Source organism: Erinaceus europaeus, chromosome 6 (genome assembly GCF_950295315.1).
Source record: "Erinaceus europaeus chromosome 6, mEriEur2.1, whole genome shotgun sequence".
Classification (NCBI taxonomy): Eukaryota; Metazoa; Chordata; class Mammalia; order Eulipotyphla; family Erinaceidae; genus Erinaceus; species Erinaceus europaeus.
In genome coordinates, this window is record NC_080167.1 from 32,787,461 (window position 1) to 32,810,866 (window position 23,406).

At 39.5% G+C, this 23,406-nt stretch overlaps 1 protein-coding gene across 3 annotated transcripts in view; it reads right to left on the minus strand.

Annotated features, from left to right (window-relative positions):
- CAPN9 (calpain 9) overlaps positions 1-23,406 on the minus strand; it is a 138,009-nt gene that overhangs the window by 18,716 nt on the left and 95,887 nt on the right. For all 3 annotated transcript variants that reach the window (XM_060192018.1, XM_060192019.1, XM_060192017.1), the window contains 9 exons: positions 17,061-17,221; positions 15,511-15,668; positions 15,139-15,347; positions 13,889-13,925; positions 8,548-8,628; positions 7,490-7,547; positions 6,845-6,909; positions 6,344-6,412; positions 5,960-6,038 (listed from right to left, as the gene is read on the minus strand). In XM_060192018.1, the coding sequence (XP_060048001.1) occupies positions 5,960-6,038; positions 6,344-6,412; positions 6,845-6,909; positions 7,490-7,547; positions 8,548-8,628; positions 13,889-13,925; positions 15,139-15,347; positions 15,511-15,668; positions 17,061-17,221 (917 nt within the window). The remainder of the gene's footprint in view (positions 1-5,959; positions 6,039-6,343; positions 6,413-6,844; positions 6,910-7,489; positions 7,548-8,547; positions 8,629-13,888; positions 13,926-15,138; positions 15,348-15,510; positions 15,669-17,060; positions 17,222-23,406) is intronic.

Sequence of the window (23,406 nt, forward strand, 5' to 3'; positions counted from 1 at the left end):
CCAGGTGGTTCACTTCCTAACAAAGTCCCAAAACCTAGATATAGACCAGGTTCCAGGAGATAGAGCATATGTTCACAGGTATCCATGAACTATGGCAAATATATACCTGAAAGCAGTAGTACACTAGAGTTTGCAGTGAGTACCCCCCAACACTTCATCTCCACTATTCCAACCTTTGGGTCCATTATTTTTCAACAATTTATTTGGTTTTGTATGTTAACTCTCTTTTCAGCCACCAGGTTCCAGATGCCATCAGGATGTCAGCCAGGCTTCCCTGGACTGCAGACCCCACCAATGTGTCCTGGAGCTCCGCTTCCCCAGAGACTTACCCTAGTAGAGAAAGAGAGAGGCAGACTGGGAGTATGGATCGACCAGTCAATGCCCATGTTCAGTGGGGAAGCAATACAGAAGCCAGACCTCCCACCTTCTGCAACCCACAATGATCCTGGGTCCATGCTCCCAGAGGGATAGAGAATGGGAAAGCTATTGGGATGCATTGAATCGACCTTCTCGTGGTGCATCCTGTGAGTACCCATTTATTGGGGAAACTGACGATCCTTCCTAGCTGACTGAATCCACATGGATCCCAGTCACTTTCAAAGCCAGCAACAAGCAACTCCTGACAGCTTTCAACCTGACCTTGTTGACTGGCTACGGAAGAAGGGCAAATGCTAGAAGAAGAATTGGAGAGGGGATGGGATATAGAAATTGGGTGGTGGGAATTGCATGGAGTTGTACCCCCCCATTCTATAATTTTGTTAATGTCTCCTTTCTTAAATAAATAAAAAAAGAAATATTTTACCAATATATTCTTCTATGTATTTTGTACTTTCAGGTCTAAAATAATTATATCCCTCTGATCATTATGAGCTAATTTTAATGTATGGTGTTAATTGGTGGTCTAGTTTCATTTATCTACATGTGGCATGTCCAACTCTTTTAACACCAGTTGGTAAAGAGACTTTTTCTACATTGGACAAACTTGGCCCCTTTGCCATAACATATATGAGGTTACATGTGTGGGTTAGGTTCTGGCCTCTCTACCCTATTCCATTGGTCCATATGTCCATTTTTGTCCCAATACCACAATGTTTCAACTAATACTGTTTTGTAGTATAACCTAAAATTGGGCATTATGATGCCTCCATTTTTTTTCTTTTTCCTCAGGAGTGCTTTTGCTATTCATGTTTGCTTAATATCTCACATGAATTTTTGAATTAGATGCTCAATTTCCTTAAAATGTGTCATTGGGATTGTAATGGGGATTACATTGAATCTGTAGATTGTTTTTGGCAAAACTGCCATTTTAATGACCTTCCAATCCAGGAACAGGGGATGTTCTTCCATTTCTTTGTGTCATCTTCTATTTCTTTGTACAGTGTCTTATAGTTTTCCTTGAAATGGTCTTTCATGTCCTTTGTTAGATTTATTCCTAGGTATTTAATCTTTTTGGATCCAATTGTTTGTTTTTTTTTTTTATTTTTTATTGTTGTAGTTATTATTGTTGTTGTCGTCGTTGTTGGATAGGACAAAGAGAAATGGAGAGAGGAGAGGAAGACAGAGAGGAGGAGAGAAAGATAGACACCTGCAGACCTGCTTCACCGCCTGTGAAGCGACTCCCCTGCAGGTGGGGAGCCGGGGTTCGAACCGGGATCTTTATGCCGGTCCTTGTGCTTTGCACCACCTGCGCTTAACCCGCTGTGCTACAGCCCGACTCCCCTTTTTGGATCCAATTGTAAATGGCATTGGTTTCTTTGCTTTTGTTTACTTTGGCCCACCTTTTGTGTAGAGAAATGCCACATATTTGGGGGTGTTTTTTCTATAACCTGCTACTTTACTAAATTTACTGACAGTTTCCAGTAGTTTTTTGGCAAAGTTTCTGAGGTCCTCTAGTTATATCAACATGTCATCTACAAATAATGATAGGTTAACTTCAATGTTTCCAATATGGATTCCTTTTATATCTCTTTCTTGCCTGATTGTGCTGGTGAGGATTTTTAGGACTGTAGGACTATGTGAAAGCTTGGTAGAGCTTAGGGAAGCTCTCCCATCCTTGGATGGAGGTCTGGAAAGACACCCCACTTGTTAGCTTCTCTCTTCATAGAGATAAGCCAAGAGGGAAAAGTCTCCCAGACTCAGTTTCTCCTTGTTAGTCTCTCAGGCCCACAGAAATCCTACAGGCCTCTCACACTTAGTTCTCCCTGCTAACAGCAGGCCACATGGCTTCCTGCTTTAAGGTTCATTCAAAGTTCATGATAGTCACTCAAAGTTCACACATCCACTTCACCTTTTGACCTTATGATAGGAAAACACATTCTATCATACACCTCCCCAACACCAGACAGAGAAACCCCCAAAATCTTATTTACTTGTGCTTTTTGATATCTATGATTTACATCACACCTTGTTTTTCTTCTCTCTATCTCACCTTACTGGTTTAACCCCTATGCTTCTCTCAAATGACTTTGGATAATTAACTTACCTGCATCATGGAGACTAACTATCTAGACCTTTATGTATCGCATCAATTCTTGTCATACCAGCCCCCAACCATAGGGGAAGCTGACCTTTAAGAAACCTGTAATTTCTGACGTATTTGAAAAATGTTCTTTGTTTAACTTTCTATATATACCCAAACCCACGTTCCAATAAATGAGTGTTTGTACCATAATGCTCCCTGAATCTTCCTTTCTGAATCCCTGAGCCCTTGAGCTAGTAGTGAGGGAAGAATCGGTGGCTTACCTCCTGGCTGGAGCCACCCCACGTAAGTCACAGCATATTACTGTGTTGAATAGAAGTGGTGAGAGTGGGCATCCTTGTCTAGTTCCTGATTTTAGGGGAATAGCTTTCAATTTTTCCCCCATTGGCTGTGATGTTAACCATAGGTTTGTCATATATATAGCCTTTATTATATTGATGAATTTTCCTTCCTCTCCCATTTCCTTGAGGGCTTTTATCATAAATAGATGATGGACCTTGTTGAATGATTTTTCTACATCAATTGATAAAAGATTTTTATCTTTCTTTTTTATTGATATGGTGGACTGCATTGATTGACTTGCAAATATTGAACCATCCTGAGGTTCCTGGCGATGAATCCCACTTAGTCTTGGTGGATTATTCTCTTAATATGTTGTTGGATTCAATTAACCAAGATTTAGTTGAGGATCTTTACATCAGTGTTCATCAGGGTTATTGGTCTATACTTTTGTTTATTAGTAGGGTCCTTTCCTGCTTTGGGGTGTTGGGGTATGTTAGCCTCATAAAGTGTGTTTGGGAGTGGTCCTTCTTCTATTTTTCTGGGAGAGATTGAGGAGGATGTGTGTTAGTTCCTCTATGAATATTTCATAAAATTCATTAGTATAGCCAACTGGACCTGGGATTTATTCTTGGGGAAGCTTTTGATTATAGTTTCAGTTTTTTTTTTTTTTTTTTTACTAGTGATTGATCTTTTAAGTTTATGTACTTGCTGTTGTCATGATTAGCAGCTGATATATCAATATCAGAAAAAAATACATAGCAAGAACAAGCAATTACTAAAATGCAATATCAAGCATAGATTTAAGAGATTGTGGGGACAGAGAATATAGAAAGAGAGAGAGAATTAAAGAAAGGAAAACCATTTGTATTCACTAGGAGGAAAGAGTAAGAAAAGCAGAGAAACAAGAGAGAGAGAGAAGTAAGTTTCTCCCACAATGGACAGCACACCCAATCACCTATCAATAGAACAAGCAACAATAGCTAATTTAGGTCAACCTGGAGAGGAGGGAAAATAGACAGGTGCAAATAATAATTATAATAAAATAGAATAAAACAAAAAACCCTAACAGTCAGTTTGCAGATTAAACCACTCCAGAGTATGAGTACATAGCCTCGTCCCCAATCAAAAACAATTAAACCAGTCAAAACCAAATAATTACAAGAAGCAATTATCAAATAAACTCAAGAGGAAGAGGGAAGAAAGACAGGTAATCTAACCCAAGCAATACCGAGGCCCTCATTGGTCAGGTATTCTGTCACTCAGATAGAGTTCCAGCCCCCTTCAGAAAGAAAAAAAGAGGGCTGGCAGTAGCGCAGCAGGTCAAGCACATGGCATGAAGTGCAAAGACTGGTATAAGGATCCTGGTTCGAGCCTCTGGTTCCCCACCTGCAGGGGGGTTGCTTCACAAGTAGTAAAGTAGGTCTGTAGGTATCTGTCTCTCTCCTTCTCTGTTTTCCCTTCCTCTCTTGATTTCTCTCTATCCTATCTGTCAACAATGACAGCAATAACAATAATAATAACAACAACAGTGATAAACAACAAGGGCAATAAAAGGGAAAAAATGGCTTCCAGGGGCAGTGGAATCATATAGTGTAGGCACTGCGTCCCAGCAATACCCTGGAGGTAAAAGAAAAAACAAAAAAGCCTTTAATTGAGGGAAATATTCCCCCTCTTTGGATGACACTCCTGCTTATCCCGGAATCTTGATAAATAAATTAGCCCCGTAGGAGGCCTGCCTGAAGCAGCTGGTGTAGCAGTTGGTCATGGGGCAGGAGGAGTGCAGAGAGAAACAGACAAATGAAAAACTCCTGGCTGAATCCCTGATTCCTTAGTCAATTTTGGTCTCTGTTTGCTAGCCTAAGGGTAGATTATACAGCTCTTCCTTGGTTCCACCCTGACCCACCCTACACTCCTCCTCCACCACCGTTGGCCCAGAAGTCCTACCCTCACCTGGGATTCCCAGCTTTAAAGCTGCCTCCTTGCAGAGCTCATGCCAGGTGTTATCTCGAAGTTGCCATATTCTACCAGTACCATTTCTAATTTAGCCAGTACCATTTCTAATTTAGAACAACAATGTCCAGATATCTGCCTATGTTTTCTTTTTGCCTGCATATTTTTATTTGCTAAGTTTCTTCTTATATGAATTAAAATTCGTTTTGAAATATGTGTATTATATTTCATCCACTTTGTAGCAAGTTTTTTTTCTAGTTAGCTTTATTCACATGTTAGAGATTGTTGCCTTTTTTCTTATAATACATAGTACTATAATACATACACATGTACATATACATATAATACATATTATCTTGTATTATTTACATTTGAATGAGATAGTTTTTCTGGGACAAACTTATAAGAATGACTTCATGTTGGTAGTAGGAGTGGATGGGGCAGTTTACTCAATAGTACAGTTGCTTACCAAGTAAAGTTTTAAACCCTGGTACTATCAGGGAATGCAATGGAAGGCACCAGGATAGCTCCATGGATCATACAGCAGTGCTTTGGTATTTCCACTGTTCCTTCCCTCTCTATTTTTATTCTTCTCTTACTAAATAAAAAGAAAAAAAGGGAAAAAAAAAACAAGTTCAAGAGACAGTTCAGTGGTATCACTGATACTTTTTATCTCTGGCTTATGGTAGTGCTTGGGATTTCACCTGAAATTTAGGAGTCTCAAGTATGAAAATCTTTTGCATAATGATACAACTATCTCCACTCCCCTAACTCTGCATTAAAAAATGTTGGAGGGGGGCAGGTAAAGAGTTTTCTTTTTCTTTCTTTTTTTTTTCATGAGTTCAAAGTTATTGCTATCATTTATATGTGTTAAAAATGACTTTTATTTCTCTGAAAGACAGTTATAAGATTGTATATTTGCAATATAAGTAATCAAAGCACATGAGTTTGTAAAAAAATAATAATACAGTCGCTAAAACTTTATGATAACTATGATGGTTATCCTTGGGGGTAGGAGAATAGCAGGGGGTAGGTGGGTGGAGGGTACAGATGTTTTATGGTTGGTGAGGTGTAGAACTATGCCTCTGTAATCTTATAAATCATTACTAAGTCATTAATAAGATAAATCTTAAAAAGCAACTTCTCAGGTTAAATACTTTCAGTAGGCATAAATGCAACTGGCATATATATATATATATGCAATATATCACACACAACCCACATCTAATGTCCCAAGCTTTCTTTTACCTGCAGCTTTCAGGGCAGTCCGTAGTTCATAAGAAGACATGGTGCCAGATTTGTCAGCATCAAACTGAAGGAAAAGATTCTGTGGGAAGTAGAGCAGAGACATGGTGAAGGAGAGCACCTAGAAGGCAATATAATTGCAATAACTGTCAACATGGCAGGAGAGGCTCTTTCCAACGGCCTGAAGAAGCAATTACCGGGTTGGGTCTTCCATAAGAAATTAGCCCCTTTCCTTTTGGTTACAATAATTTTGAATTTCATCATAATTTCTTTCTTTCCTTTCTGAATATAAATTTTCTAACTTACAGTTACTGGACCTTTTAAAATTCCCCCTTTATACTAAGTTTTCACAATCCATTAATAGTTATGTACTGGCAAATAACATACAGTCCACTTCTTCAGTTTGTTCCAGAACACTTTGAATTCATCAAACTCCAGTTTACCATTACCATTGGTCTGTGAAAAGTACATTAAGGAAGAAGATATGGGTAGTGTTTTAATTTAAGTCTCCTTGGACTCAAACCTTGGGCTTTTGAAGAGGAGAGGTAATTTGCTATCATGTGTGACACAGATCAAGGAAGTGACTTAATGATTAGACATTATATCTGAAGGGGACATGGTAGATACTGATGGTACCAGAATGTTTACTATAATGAGAGGAGATTGGGGGGGAGGAAACCCCCAAATGGCAACAAGCCCCCCAATGTGTCCTCAAAAGCATTTGTCCATGGACAGCCTGTGCTTCCTGATTCTGTTCCAACTCTAGCAGCAGGGGTCTTCCTTTCTTTTGTTATTCACTGTGAAGACTATATAAGTTAAGAGTTCCATGAAGTTTTTATGATATAGAAAAAAAAATACAGAACATTTATAACATATTAAGAAGGATACATCCATTAAGGAAATGATGTTTTTACAGGAAATCCAGCTTAGTTTTGTGAATTTGATGTTCTTTTCTGAAATCACATACAAAGGCAGAATTCAGTTGATGTCCAATAAGGTAAGCCTAGTCCCAGGTGTGGTTAAATCCATGGTGACCTGGGTAGTGCTATGGAGTGGTAATTACTCTTTCACAGTGCTGGTAAGAGTAGAAGTTGACATGGTTCCTGAGTAGGAAAATTTCAAAATAAAAAAGTGCCTTAAAAGGGGGAATATTCTATCAATTTATCCTAGTTTTAAGACTGATGCATAGAGTAACAAATTAAGATTTTATTTTTATTACCAGGTAATTTATGACAGAGAGTGGGAAACAAAGTACTGTTCCACCATCCATGGAGTTACACTTATTTTCTCTCTGTTATTCTCTGGTGTTGCCAGAGATTAAATTTATGACTTCACATTTAAGTTATATATTCTACCACTGAACCATCTCTCTGGTCCTCTAGAGTTATATTAAAGTATATCTAGTTTAGCCCTGGAGTGAGCAGCTTCAGAGAGAGGGGGGAGAGGGGGCAGTGATTGAGAAGAGAAAGGAAGTGTGCCTGTCAAGTGTTTCTCTCCATGAGAGTCCTCTCTTGGGCTGGCATAGGCACTTACTCTTTTGTAGTACAGCATTTAAAACATATTCAAGTTCCTTTGCTGTCACCTCCATTTCCTGTTGAAAAAGAGACAACTGTCTTTATGACTTTTCACATCTTTTTTTGTTTCAATTTCAAGTTCTACACTTGGCAGGACTCCAGTGACAGCCTAACCCTTGGGACCTTGCTGTAGAAACATGTTTCTGTAGTCCATGTGTAACTGTAGACACACCACCTCTCAAAGACCCAAGGACCATGCAGCAAAGCTGAGAAGAATGGTCTTGGCAATATTACCTAGTCTCAAAATCAAAACTCTTCAGATGATTTCTGTGTTAGAAGGACATTTGGATCTGAGTTCCCAAGCCTCTGACACAACAGACTCACCTGTAAAACATTTTTAAAAACTCATATTGGGGGCTTACCACAGGGACCATTTTAACTGGAAGAACTATTAGTTATCTTTAAAATCTGTAAGAATGGATTTCAGAACCACTAATCTAAGACAAACACTAAATCCCACAGCACTTGGAAGTTTGTTAGAACTACAGAGTTTCAGGGCTACATCAGACATATTGACAGGAAAGTCTGTGCTTTCCCAGGATTTCCAGGTGATATTTGCACATATAATAGTCTAATATCACTGACCTAGGACTCTTTTGTCCATGATTTTGAAAACAGTGTGAAACACCATCACCTGTAGAACATTTTTTCACACACATTCACCCAACTTCTTCCCTTGGGACCCCTGAGACCTGAGGAATGAGGATTTGAGATGTTCAGCCCTAATGAGAACTGAGGGATAGAGTAATATGTCCAAGTAATCTGAATACTCAGAAGAATAGCAGTTCTGGAATCTAACCAGTGAACTTGAGAGATGCTTTTTGGCAGACTGGCAAGAGAGATGTGGAAGAGAAGACTATCAGTAGAGAATCTCAAGTGATAAAGGCTGCTTCCTTTTTGCCACAAGTTCTACCATGCCTCTGTCCCCATGCCTGTAGGAAATGTAATGTCTTCCATAGAAGAAAAATTTGAACTGATCAACACTGATGAGACCAAGACCACCAGATCAAGTCCTACCTCACAAGCAACTTGTTGAAAAAGGGCTCGGAACTGCAGCTCCTCTTCTGTCTCTTGTTCAGGTGGATCCAACTTCTGAGGCTAAAAAATTAACCAGAAAACCTTACATTGGACCCAGGAAAAAGAATATTTTCATTTGCTTTTTTCAAATAAATGACAAGAATGAAGAGCCTTGGACTGGAGATAATGTTCTTGGGAGAAGTTGGAGGCCCTTGTGTCAACTGTATGAAACTGTACACATAGTGGGGCTTAAAATTGGCTGTGGCTATAGGAATAATAGTCTTCATTTCTTGTAATGGCTCATTAGAGAATTTGGACTTGTGAAAATAAATTGGGAAACAAAACAATGAAATCCAGGTTTCTGTTTTAGTCACAAGAATATAGATATATTTCTTTTATTCTGACTAAGGAGGGTCAGAAAAAAAAAAGGAATACTTTCTTCCTCTTAACATTTCCTTTCATAATCAAATGGTTTTGACTACTTTATAGTATATTAGGTTTCCATGTGTGTGGTTTTATTTCAGGACTATCCTGTTCCATTAGTACCTGCCTTTGTTCCAGTACCACACCATTGCTTTATTACTATAGTTTTGTAGTATGCTTATAAGGCAGATAATACGATGTCTCTTATTTTCTTTTCTCTCATAATTTTGTTGACTATTGGTAATATTTTTTGGTTACATAAAAACTAGTTTTACCACTTTATTGGAGGGTTAATGATATACAGTATTTATAACACAGCTGTTGACACATGGGTACAACTTCTCATCTTTGAAGGAAAGATTCTTTTTCTAGTATGAACACTAGTGCATTGGGAATGTTTAGTAGATATTCTGTTTTTCTTTGCTTTATTTTGGCCCTATTAATGAGCTGCAACCCAGAGAGGGCATAAAGGAAGAATAAGTTCCCCCCTAAGAACTTCTCATTGCTGACTTGGAATGATATTAGACATTTGGGCAAACTACAACACCTCTTAGAAGTGTTATAGGTCCTAAGCTGAATATGGGCCCCAGATCACATCAAACCGATGGAGTTTACAGTCAACAATATTTATATACTTTTCCCATATTTGGGTGATACTCTCTTCCCTGATCCAGCTTTCTGGTCCTTTTTCCAGCCATGACATCATCTTTCCCCAAACAATAACTTGGATCCACCTGCATATCAGATTTCAGGCTCAGGGAAAAAAAAACAACAAAAAGCTAGTACAGTCATGGACCCTTTGGAATATAGCTATAATATGCCTACTAGCCATTTACAAAATGGAGACACCCCCAACTCTTCATCTGCACTATTCCAGCCTTTAGGTTCATGGTTAGTCAACAAATTGTTTGGCTTTCTATGTTAACTCTCATTTCAGCCACCAGGTTCCAGATGCTAACGTGATGCCAACCAGACTTCCCTGGACAGAGAACCCCACCGATGTGTCCTGGAGACCCGCTTCCTCAGAGCCCTTCCCCACTAGGGAAAGAGAGATGCAGGCTGGGAGTATGGATCGACCTATCAATGCCCATATTCAGCGGGGAAGCAATTACAGAAGCCAGACCTTCCACCTTTTGCATTCCATAATGACCTTGGGTCCATATTCACAGAGGGATAAAGAATAGGAAAGCTATCAGGGAAGGGGTGGGGTACGGAGTTCCTGTGGTGGGAATTGTGTGGAGTTGGACCCCTCTTTTCCTATGGTTTCGTCAGTGTTTCCTTTTTATAAAGAAAAATATAAAAGTAAAAAAAGAAGTGTTACAGGATTGGACAAACATTAAACTAATTCAATGATGTCTCCAACACACAAAGTAGGATGTAAATAAGACATTCCCCCCAAATTAGAGATGAAATTAGCCATATAATTCTACTTATCAATCATTTTTAAAAAATGTAATTGGAAAGCAGTAGTTGTCTCTAAGGATGCAAACTGAATGGATAATAGCCCTAAGCACAAATATTTGCTTTAGCCTAAATATTTAATATATTAGATATGCAAGATGATCAAACTATTGACACTGGGCTTAAATTGTTCAGGGAACTCTAAACATATATCTGTAAATATAGTTGTTTAAACATCTAAGTCAAGTATAGTTTTAGGCCAGACAGATGAAGACCACTTGGCTCTGTAAGTATTTAAAATACAAAGATGTTCAGATACCATTAAAAGGGTACAAAGTATAGTGAAGTCAAGTATATAAATATTTATACTAGCCATTGTATTATCATAGAAAACCAATGTGTCCTGGAGCTCAGCTTCCCCAGAGTCACACCCTACTAGGGAAAGAGAGAGGCAGACTGGGGGTATGGACCGACCAGTCAACGCCCATGTTCAGCGGGGAAGCAATTACAGAAGCCAGACCTTCTACCTTCTGCATCCCTCAACGACCCTGGGTCCATGCTCCCAGAGGGATAGAGAATGGGAAAGCTATCAGGGGAGGGGGTGGGTTATGGGGATTGGGTGTTGGGAATTGTGTGGAGTTGTACCCCTCCTACCTTATGCTTTTGTTCACTAATCCTTTCTTAAATAAAAAATTAAAAAAAAAAAAAAAAAAGAAAACAAACCCACAACTAACCTGATTATAATAATCAATTATCGATATTCTAAGCTCTTTCTTTTTTTAATTTTTATTTATTTATTTTTTAAAATTTTATTTATCATCTTTATTTATTGGATGGAGACAGCCAGAAATTGAGAGGAGGAAGGAAGCTAGAGAGGCAAAGAGACAGAGAGACACCTGCAGACCTGCTTTATCACTTGCAAAGCTTCCTCCCCTACAGGTGGGAACTGGGGGCTCGAACCTGGGTCCTCTTCCACTGTAGCATGTGCGCTCAACCAGGTGCACCACCACCCAGCCCCTGAACTCTTTCTAAGACTAAAAGAAACCCCTTACATATTCTTTAAGATCCTCATTTCTCCTAGTCCTGGTATTTCTAGAAATATGCTCATACTTCTTTATATTTCTTCTTTATGATTCCTTACCACCATACAACCTCTGTTGACTTTAACTAGGTCACTTCTGGTGCTTCCAACACACATTTTGCTACTAGTGAATTCTTACTGTGGACTGTAACTAGAGATACTGAATCTAAGATGTCAACTTCACAAATCTTAAAATCTGATGAGATCTTTCCTAACACATGGGACTGCCTACATCCATGTTAGATGGCAGATCATTTAACTAAGTAACAGGTACTAGATAATAGGCTAGGGTTTAGGGTACTGGATACAGGTGTACATGTATCAATAAGCAATGGGCAATTATATAACTCAAAGTTAAAGGGCTCAATAATAGTTGAAATGCCTAAAGAATGCATCATAAATTCTTTAGTTGATTAGATTTAGACCAAATTAGCTAGACAGCTTAGCAGAAAGGCCCAAAGAATAAAGATCCTAAAAACCTAAGTCTGGTTGGGCTCAATAAATGACATTCAATGCTTAAACAACAGGGAGAAAGTGTAAGGTCATCAGATAAAGAGAGGACTACAAAAGTTGGATAAGGGCAAGAGACTGGCCCACTTAACAATGGCCCTTTTGGTCAATATCATACCACCTCATCATCTGGGGCCCTAGTTAGGGAATCCTTGGATTACCACACAAATATAATGGACCTATACCTCTAATGGATCCCTCTCTCCAACACGATTGGTCACTTCCATCAGGAATGGCATCATAAGCCATCTTGTGAGCCATCCAAGTCCTTTTTCCTTACCATAAAGCAGTGATGTAAGGGATAGCCCCAGTCTCCAAAGGGAGAATGGAGTGTCCTGCCCTGCCACTAGAGGAAGACTGGTCCTGCAATGAGTGCAGCCTACAATGTTCACAGATGTGACAATAAACTGTGAGCTCAGACCAAAAGGGACTCAGATGATACACAGGCTCTGGTGCTAAATATAAATATATACATATGTGCCCTGGGTCAGGTGGATGGAGCTAAATAGTTAATTTTATACACACAAAAGTTTCAAGAGTGGGAGCTACTCACTGCCCTAATTCAACTCTGTAGTCCTTTTCTCTACTCTGACACCATTTTATCAGACAATGTTTTTATCCAACTTTAGGCTAGCCATCAAACTGTTTTCAGCCAATCTTGGATGAAACTTGAAAAAAAAACCATGTTAAGTGAAATAAGTCAGAAACAGAAAGGGATGATCTCACTCTCAGGCAGAAGTTGAAAAACAAGATCAGAAGAGAAAACACAAGCAGAACCTGAACTGGAGTTGGTGTATTGCACCAAAGTAAAAATCTCTGGGATAGGTGGGGGTGGGGGGAGTACTGGTCCTGGAAAAGGATGACAAAAGGACCTAGTGGAGGTTGTATTGTTATGTGGAAAACTGAGAAATTTTATGCATGTGCAAACTATTGCATTCACTGTCAAATGTAAAACATTAATCCCTTTATAAAGGAAAAAAAAAAGAACTCTGGTGGTGGAAACCACATGGAATTACACCCTTATTATCTTAAAATATTATTAATCATTATTAAATCACTAATGAAAATTTTAAAAAAGAAAGAAAAGGAGCTCAGCACTATGGTTCAGAGTTGTAGAAATCACAGGCTCTAGAGTGAGCCCCAGGGGTCATCTGGGAGAACCAGGGAATTAAACACAGTACCCTTGTGGCATCATGGAAACAAGTCAAACTCCAAGATGTCCCAGATGCCATAGCAACCCTGGTGAATGAGGTCAGACAAGAAATGTGACTTTCCCTGCCTGCAGAGAAAAAGCTTCATGAGTGATGAAGTAGGGCTGCAGGTGTCCCTCTCTACATCCTCCTCCCCTCTCAGTTTCTCTCTGTGTCTATCCAAGAATCATAATTTTAAAAATATTAAAAGTGGCTTTGACCTCACATCAAAGTTCCCATTTCTTGAATCAGAATGGGAAGAATAGGAGGTCTGGGAAAGAGAACTCCAAAATTCCTGAATCCAAACAGGTCTACACTAAGATACATCATTGTAAAAATAAGATAAAATAAAATAAAATAAGACAAAACAAAACCCACAGTTAAAAGTGAGCATCCAGGGAGTCGGGCAGTAGCACAGCGGGTTAAGCGCATGTGGCGCAAAGCACAAGAACCAGCGGAAGGATCCCGGTTCGAGCCCCCAGCTCCCCACCTGTAGTGGAGTCGCTTCACAAGCAGTGAAACAGGTCTGCAGGTGTCTATCTTTCTCTCCCCTTCTCTGTCTTCCCCTCCTCTCTCCATTTCTCTCTGTCCTATCCAACGACAACAACATCAGTAACGACAACAATAATAACTACAACAATAAAACAACAAGGGTAACAAAAGGGAATAAATAAATAAATACAAAAAAAGTGAGCATCCAGTCACCAAAACCCACCCTTCATAGTAGAAGGCTTACCTTAGGAAGGTCAATGTTCACATTTCTATCCATATCCCTGTGGAGACAAAATACAATAACAGCAGGTCATCTTCTCTCCCAGACTCTGAAGTTATAGGATCCACTAAGACTCTGTATCATTGAAGTTCTTCTTTTCTAATGTCTTCTACATTATACAGGGTCTGCAGATCCAGATATTGACCTTTTATTTCCATGATAATTTATACTGAAGCAGGCCAGTTAGACAGAAAAGAAACAGAGGAAGAACTGCCTCCCACCTTCATGTGTACTAAGCAGGTTACAGTCAATGGTTTGAATATAATCTGACCAATTACAAACAATGAGGGGGTAGGACAATGAGACTAAGATAAAAATGTGTTTTTAAAATTTATATTTAGTGGATACCTATGTGCTGCTTAAGTGAACACTTCAATGTCTTTCTAAAGGAACTGTCAAGGGAGTTGGGTGGTGGCATAGTATAAAGCACAAGGATCCTAGTTCAAGGCACCAGCTCTCACATGCTGGTTCACAAATGGTAAAGCAGGTCTGCAGGTTTCTATCTCTCTCCCTATCTATCTTCCCCTCCTCTCTCAATTTCTCTTTGTACTATACAACAACAACAAGAACAACAACAACAACAAATGGAAAAAAATGGCCCCAGGAGCAGTGGATTCATTGTGCAGGAACCAAGCCCTGGAAATAACCCTGGAGGAAAAACAAAACAAAACAAAAAAACAAACCAGAAAACCAAAAACCAAAAAAAACCAAAAAACAAAACAACTGCTCCATGTTCTAGAAGTGTTATCTTACTCTGTTAGGATTTAAAGATTAGACAGACTGTCTTAAGTAGATTTTTAATAATAAAATCTGAAAAATGCAATGCTCCGTCAAAGAGGCCTTTAATTTATAGTTCTGGAATCAGGCGGAAAAAGCAACTTTCAGCTTTTTGTCATCTCTAGGGCTTCACTACTACTATTTGAGGAGGCCTGGGTGACAGACATGGCAAAGCAGCACATTATCCAAGTGTTATATTTTCAGTAAAATGAGAGAGCAACTTTTTAATGGTTTTTTGAGGGAAGAGAAAAACAAAATAAAACTGGAAATACACCCTGCTTTGCTATTTTACTACAAAATCCTCTTGTGTGGTTTTTAAAGCAGATTATATAAAGGAAAAAAGGAGGGTAGGATGAGTTATGGCTCCAACAATACCATGGTAACTTCTCTGTGAGTTAAGCACTAAATGAGGAAGTATTCTCATAACCAATACTCACTGGGTAATGACTTTCTTCTCTGAAAAGATTCTCAGGCAGAAATCAGCTTCCTGATGGGGCTCAAAAGTGCTAGGGATCAGGATGTATTCCCCAGGGGGCAGCTGGAACCGGTCAGAGACTTCTCTCAAATTGATGAATGTTTTGCTTCTAGCCTGGGAAACATGGTATCTAAAGTAGTCTTTGTTCAGGTGTTCATCTTTCTTGGGACACTGCAATGGGAAAGCAAGTGGGATTGTTTTCCTAAGGAAGACTTTTGAATAATCAGATACATTTTGAATACTGGCCTTTGATTTTCAGGCATAAGACTGAGGAGGAACTGAGAATTGAGAGTTCAGTTAGTGGACTCTGAAAGGTCATTTGGCTTCCACCCACCTGGTAAATGGCATAGCCAATAGTCAGCACATTGGCACCAAAACGCTTGAGTTTCCTTCGATCTTTCTGCATTAGAGCTACAAGAAAAGTGCTTTCTTCCTGCCCATCATCTTTTTCAGTCAAGGATAATTTTATTTGTGGATTGGTCCAGAAGGTATCTGCCATTTGAAAGAGGCATATTAATTTACTGTTATTTAACACACACACACACACACACACACACACACACACACACACACACACACACACACACACAGAAAAAACACACATACATGCATACACATACACAAACCTATTGTACACGAAAAAATCTTAGAAAACAATTTATTTTCTCCCTATCCTGATTGCCTTTTATTTTTTTCCTCTGTAAGAATTATTTGTAAGTACATTATTAAGAGAATGACTTCTTTGTAAGGATGCAAAGTGTTCTTCCATGCATTCTTACCTTCTTTTGTATCATTTCCCATACTGCTCTTAAGGACAATTTTTTTTTTTTTGCCTCTAGGGTTATCACTGGGGCTTGGTGCCTGCACCATGAATCCACCACTCCTGGAGGTCATCTTTCCCATTTTGTTGCCCTTGTTGTCTCCCTTATTGTTTTTGTTGTTATTGTTGTTGTTGTTGTTGCTGGACAGGACAGAGAGAAATGGAGAGAGGAGGGGAAGACAGAGAGGGGGAGAGAAAGATAGACACCTGTAGACCTGCTTCTCTGCCTATGAAGCGACCTCCTGCAGGTGGGGAGCCAGGGGCTGGAACTGGGATCCTTACTCCAGTCCCTGTGCTTTGCGCCATGTGCTTTCAACCCACTGAGCCACCACCTGGCCCCCTCAAGGGCAACTTTTTGATCTAGTTGACGATAATATTCCATCTCTCTCTCTTTTCAAAGGAGAATGTAGAGCACTTGTAATTGTCAATTAGAGCAAAGTCAGCCTGACTCCTGGCTTCATCGTTCTGGGTTAGTTCTTTTTGTCACTGACAATTGGAACAAAGTTAATCAATCAATCAATCAATCAACAACACTAATCAAGCTTTGTTAGATCAGTGAATACTCAGAGGGAAATTGAGGCCATTTGTTTAATTACTCTTAGCTCTTACTGAGCATGTGAATAAATGATTACATTTGGAAACCATGGATTCTGATATTCGCTCTCCTGTCCATTGTTGTTGGAAAGGACAGAGAGAAATCCAGAGAAGATGGGAAGACAGAGATGGGGAGAGAAAGATAGAGATACCTGCAGACCTGCTTTATCACTTGTGAAGTGACCCCCCCCCCCCCGCAGGTGGGGAGCTGGGGCTTGAACTGGGATCCTTACACAGGTCCTTGCACTTTGCACCATGTGTGCTTAACCCACTGCGCTACCACCCAGCTCCCTCCCTGAATAATTTTATTTGGTGTTTTACTAAATCTCTTCAACCCTCTTTTCTCAATCATAATTGAAATTCTTCTGTATTCCCATTTCACCTTTTTTCCAGTTATGACCCTAACCCACAGATGTCCCCAGTTTAGAATGAACTGAGAATTACAGAGGGAGTGACGGGAAATTACCAACCCAAGAAATTGCGGCAACCACCAGCTGTGGAGCCCCGAACCCAACTTCCTTGGTGGACTGTCACCTCCCATTTGTGAAGAGTATTCTCCTCTAGGGCATCTGGAGTGAGATTACAGATCTCAACTTTGTCAAAATGGACCCTGAAGTCCTTAAATGCCATCCTGAAATAAAGTGGAGAGACATATTCTTTGGAGTGGTAATTCATTTAGTCACCAGATAAATCACTATCAAAAGCCTACTTCTACACTCAGAGTGGGGAGATTTCAGGTATAGGAAGACAGGAACTATGCCATAAATGCAAAATAAAGGTTAATAAAAGGTTCAGAAAGGTAAAAATAAAACAAAAGACAAAATATAAATTCATTACATTTATGTACTAAATAGAAAAACAAAGTAGTGTGCAGGTTATAAGTGGATATTTTAAACATGGGTAAAAAAGAAGGTATTGTGAGAAAATGAACAATTGCTGCACAGAGTATGAACAAAGTGGTTCTCTGGTGTTCCAAGAAGATGATGATTCAGATGAGTGATTTTTAATTAATAAATAAATTTTATTATTTATTATAAATAAATAATTTATTTTAAAGTATTTATTTATTCTCTTTTGTTGCCCTTGTTTTATTGTTGTAGTTGTCGTTGGATAGGACAGAGAGAAATAGAGAGAGGAGGGGAAGAAAGAGAGGAGGAGAGAAAGACACCTGAAGACCTGCTTCACCACTTGTGAAGCGACTCCCCTGCAGGTGGGGAGCCAGGGAATCGAACCAGGATCCATAAGCCAGTCTTTGTGCTTTGTGCCACCTGCGTTTAACCCGCTGCTCTACTGCCGACTTCTTTATTATTTATTTTTAAAATGGAAGTATTGAGAATACTTAGGATAAGAAAGGTACAATTCTGGGAGTCGGGCAGTAGCGCAGTGGGTTAAGCCACGTGGCACAAAGCACAAGGACCGGCCTAAGGATCCTGGTTCAAGCCGCTGGCTCCCCACCTGCAGGGGAGTCACTTCACAAGTGTTGATGCAGGTCTGCAGGTGTCTATCTTTCTTTCCTTCCTCATCTCCATTTCTCTCTGTTCTATCCAACAAAAACAACATCAATAACAATAACAATAATAACTACAACAAAACAAGGGCAACAAAAAGGAATAAATATTTAAAAAAAAAAAAGAAAGATACAATTCCATATAATCCCCACTATTAGAACTCCGTATTAAATCCCCTCCCTTGATAGCTTTCCTATTCTTTATCCCTCTGGGAGTATAGACCCAGGATCATTATGGGGTGTAGAAGGTTGGACGTCTGGCTTAAAAAAGGGGGAATTATATATAAATGTAGACAGAGAGTTGTTAATATGATGGCTGGCACATGTGGTGGCTTGCAGTGGGGTGACTGAAGATTCAGAATCCTGGTGATGAGAATGAAGTGGATTTATACCCCTGTTGAAATGTAATTTTGTGAATAAATATTAAATCACTAATAAAAGTTGTTTTAAAAGAGTCTATGGAGTCAGAGTTCTAGGAGAAAGAAATAAATCTGGGATTTATCAATGGGAAGACTGTGGGATATTGTGATTTATACTAAATATGTATTTGGACATTCAAGTGATTGTAGTTCCTGATTCAGTTTTCCACATCCTTGGAATTTCCCTAGGATTGAGAGTGGTAAAGGTGCTTTTTATTATGTGAATGAGGTAACTTTTGGAAATGCCTACTACTAGGGACTGGCTGCCTAGAAAACCAATGAAATGATAAGCTATTAGATATTGAGAACTTCCAGTCTCATGAAGGAAGGAAGAGGAATTAGAAGTTGAATCATTGTCAATAATTAACAAATTATTCAATAATGCCAATGTCACAAAGCTTTCATAATACCCAAAGGAGAAGCTTCAAAGAGCTTCCAAGCTGGTGAATCACAGCACTTCTGTCATTTTTTTTTCTTAATTTTTAAATTTTTTGGTCTCCAGGGTTTTAGCTGGGGCTCAGTGCCTACACTACGAATCCACTGTTCTTAGAGGTCATATTTTTCCCTTTTGCTGCCCTTGTTGTTTATCATTGTTGCTACTGTTATTATTGTTGTTGTTATTGCTGTCATTATTGTTGGATAGGACAGAGAGAAATTGAGAGAGGAGGGGAAGACAGAGAGGGGGAGAGAAAGACAGACACCTGCAGATGAGCTTTACCACTTGTGAAGTGGCCCCACCCACCCCCGCAGGTGGGGAGCCGGGGTCTGGAATTGGCATCCTTACAGCCCTCCTTGAGCTTTGCACCATGTGCACTTAACCCGCTATACTACCGCCCAGCCCCCTATCACTTCTATATACCATCTAACTGTATATTAATCACCATGAGGGCAGGATATACTTTCTATAGAATCTTTCCCAATATACCCTTTTGTTGGGTAGTATGCCAGCTCCCCCTGGCTTCTGCTTAACCATATGCCTATATAGGGATTTATTGATCCCATTCAAAGCTTTGGTCTATTTACATAAGTCACTTTTACATTTACATAAAGCACTCCCTCCAGGGCATTGGTGGTTCAGTGATAGGATTCTCGCCTGCTCCGCCCCCTCCTTGTCACACTCTGATCTTCACCAGTCACTTTTCTCTCCACCCTCTCTATATCACATCCTGTTTCCACCCTACTTGGAGAGTATAAAAACAGCTGCTCTTTTGATTAAAGACACTTGGAAATTGCTTTCCGGCTCCAAGAGTTCCAGAGTGTATCTCCTGCAAAGTTGGTGCGGCACGAATTCCTGATCCCTCTCCCACACAGCAGCCTAGATCGGCTCCAGTTGAGTTCTCTCCAACCCAGAGAGCACTAGCTCGGGAAGAAGTACCCTCAGGCTATCCCGGCACCCTTTCATATGTCTATTGATTTTTATATCCTTTATATATATATGTCCTTTGTAATAAAATGGTGATCTACTGAATAAATGCAATCCCTGAGCTGTAAGCTGCTTTAGAAAATGAATTGAATTGAAAGTGAGCTTTGTGGGAATGTCTGATTTATAGAAGTACAGGTAATACTCTGAGTTTGTCGCTGGCACCTGAAACCTGAGGGGGGAGTTGTGAGTGCCCCCAAAATGTAACTATCTGATCAGAATAACAAGAAATAGCCTAATTTGTGGGCAGTCTTGGGATATTTGTTTTTAATCTGGGGATCTAATGGCAACTCCTTGTAGATAATGTTGGAACTGAGCTGATTTGAGTTGAATTCTTCAACATCCTACTTTATCTGAGACATATTTTGTTGTGTGGGGAAAGCTTCATACACACTAATGTTGGAATTGGATTTGGAAACTCCAAACCAGGTTATCTTTAAAAATAATGACATGGTGGGACCCTAGTCAGGCAGTCTTGGGATTCCCAGACATGTTGGGCCTAGACCTCTAACAGATCCCTCTCACCACTGTCACTACTCATATCCATCAGGAACAATATAACATAACTGTGGGCCCCTATTGGACCTGGCCCTCACTGTGAATCAACAATAGTAGGGAATCTTCCCATCTCTGATGGGAGGTGGATAGCACACTTTGCCTGTCACCCGAGGATGATGCATCCTGAAATTGGTGCATCCTGAAGTGTTCCTAGCCATGACCACAGAATATGAGCTCAGACCTACAGGGATGCAGAGGTTACATAGGCTCCTGTGCTGAATATGGGCCCCAGATCAGATCAGTGGGGTTTACAGTTAACAATATATACTTTCCACATGTTTGGGAGCTACTGTCTTCCCTGATTCAGCTTTCTGGTCCTTTTTCCAACTATGACACCATCCCCCCAAACAATAGCTTAGGTAGCCTGCACATTAGATGTCAGGTGCAGGCAAAAACTAGTTGAGTCATGGGCCCCTGGAATATACCTAAAATTGACCTACTACCTTTTTCCAAAACAGAGACCCCAAATCTCCATCTGCAATATTCTTGCCTTAAGGTTCATGATTATTCAACAATTTGTTCTGCTTTCTATCATAACTCTTTTTCAGCCACCAGGTTCCAGATGCCAGCTCCACCATGTCCTGGAGCCCCACCTCCCCAGAAACCTGCTGCACTTGGGAAAGAGAGACAGGCTGGGAATATGAATCATCCTGTCAATGGGGAAGCAATTACAGAAGCCAGACCTTCCACCTTCTGCACCCCATAATGACCCTGGGTCCATGCTCCCAGAGCGTTAAAGAATAGGAAAGCTATCAGGAGAGGGAATGGGATATGGATTTCCAGTGGCAGGAGTTTTGTGGAATTGTACCCCTCTTATTCTATGGTCTTGTCAGTGTTTCCATTTTATAAATAAAAACTTAAAAAAAACTAATTAGGTGGGAGACTTTCAGCAACATGGCCATAGAGTAGCAGCTTCCTGACATTGTTAAATTACAATGGGGATTTTTCAGAAGATCATTAAGATACAGGTGGGTGCAGGCACATGTAGTCAGAGAGAAATTCTCAGAACTTAAGAAATCATGTTTAATAATACCTGGAACAATTTTGGAAGTTACATATTAGAGCACATTGTTGGTGGATCTGGGTGCTTAACCTATGAACACAGGAGCAAGATAGTGAATTGCACACAAGATATCACCAGTGTTTAAGGAAAAAACTTGGATGATAACTAAATCTTTGCAGTCTACTCAGGCCTTAGCAGCTTAGGAAAATAAATCTTGGTCAACTTTTACTGGTATGGCCAGCGGAGTGGCAGCTGTTGCACTTCTGCTCTCCTATCACCTACTTAAATCAACTAAAATATTACCTGAAACCTGGGAAAATTAAAACAAAGGTTTCTTAAGAAACTTACTTAGTCACAAGAGGGTGCAGATATGCATGGTCAGTGGATAGAAAATGGGCAAGGGAGCTACTCAGAGTCCTACACTCAGCTAAGAAAATAATCTCATGTATATAAAATGTATTAAACTACCTCAAGTGATACATTGACAGTAGCAAAATAATAAAGAGATCTTAACACACTATTCACAGCAGGAGAGAGATAATGACTAAAAAACAGCAAGAAAAAAATGGACTCAAATGAATTCATAGATAAGATGTTCTTAACCAACCTGTAAAGAATGTCCTATCCCAAGAGAAGTTAATACACATAATTACATATAAAAATAAAAATACACTTAAATACACATAAAACATTCTCAAGGATTGAAAATTGTGACATAGGCAGTCTTAATAAATACATGAGTATAGTAATCATAAAAAGTGTCTTTTTTGAACATGATGATATGAGGCTAGAAATAAACTAGGAAAGGGCCAGGTCATGGAGCACCTGGTTAAGTGCACACATTATAGCGCACAAGGACCTGGGTTCAAGTCCCCGGCTTCTGGTGTTCCTCTCCCTCTCTATTTCCTCCTCCCCCTCTCAATTTTTCTCTGTCTCTATCCAATAATAAATTTTAAAAATCAACTATGAAAATAAAAAATAACTTCTGGGAGGTGTGGCCATGGAGTAACCCCCACAAACAACAACAACAAGTATTCACAGTGATAGACCTTACTAAATCCACCAACTACACCTGAGACATCTGCACCCAACAGTGGATGCTCAAGTACATGACTGGGGCAAGAAAGGGTGTGGGTTTATAGATAAACACAGAAATTTTCCACTCTGGGTAGCACTGAGCAACACCATTTTCCTCTACTTACAGCAAGCTGGTTGTAAGAGAAAGGAGCTTGTTACATTTTAATCCTTGACTCAAAAGTAATAGTCTTCTGAATTTCATGCAAAGACATGCCCAAAAAAGGGGAACATTTGCCACCATAAGATTTCAGTCTGTCTCCAAAACTTAAAGGTAATTAGCAGCAGCTGGCATTGACAAACTGCCAAATGGTTAAACAGCTATTTGTCCTGCTTATATGAAGACAGCATAAGCCCAGCAGTAACCTTCTGAGGCATAATTAAATATCAAAATGATACCAAGTAATTATATACACGCAACACAAGAAAAAGTACGATTAAAATAAAAGCCCTTAAACCAAGCCAAGCACTCATCCCTTATGCTATTCGACACATAAACAAAGAGAAGGCTAGTGATGACAACAATAGCACTGCCTGCTGGTCAGCAATAACAAGCACAATACATATGTAAGCAGAGAAATATCAAAAACAAGCAAATAAGCATGCCATATCAGTCAGAAATGAAACAGAGGTATTTCAAGAAATTGTAGATATAGAGAGACTATCAGAGACAGACTCATTATGAAGACTCTCCAAGAAACTAAGCATAGTATGGAGAAACATACTCAAGACTTGAAAGAACACTTTACTATGGAATTAAGAAACACAGAAGAGGAGCTCAAAAGAATTTTCTAAGAAACTACAAAGACTGAAAGAAGAACATCAATCAGAAATA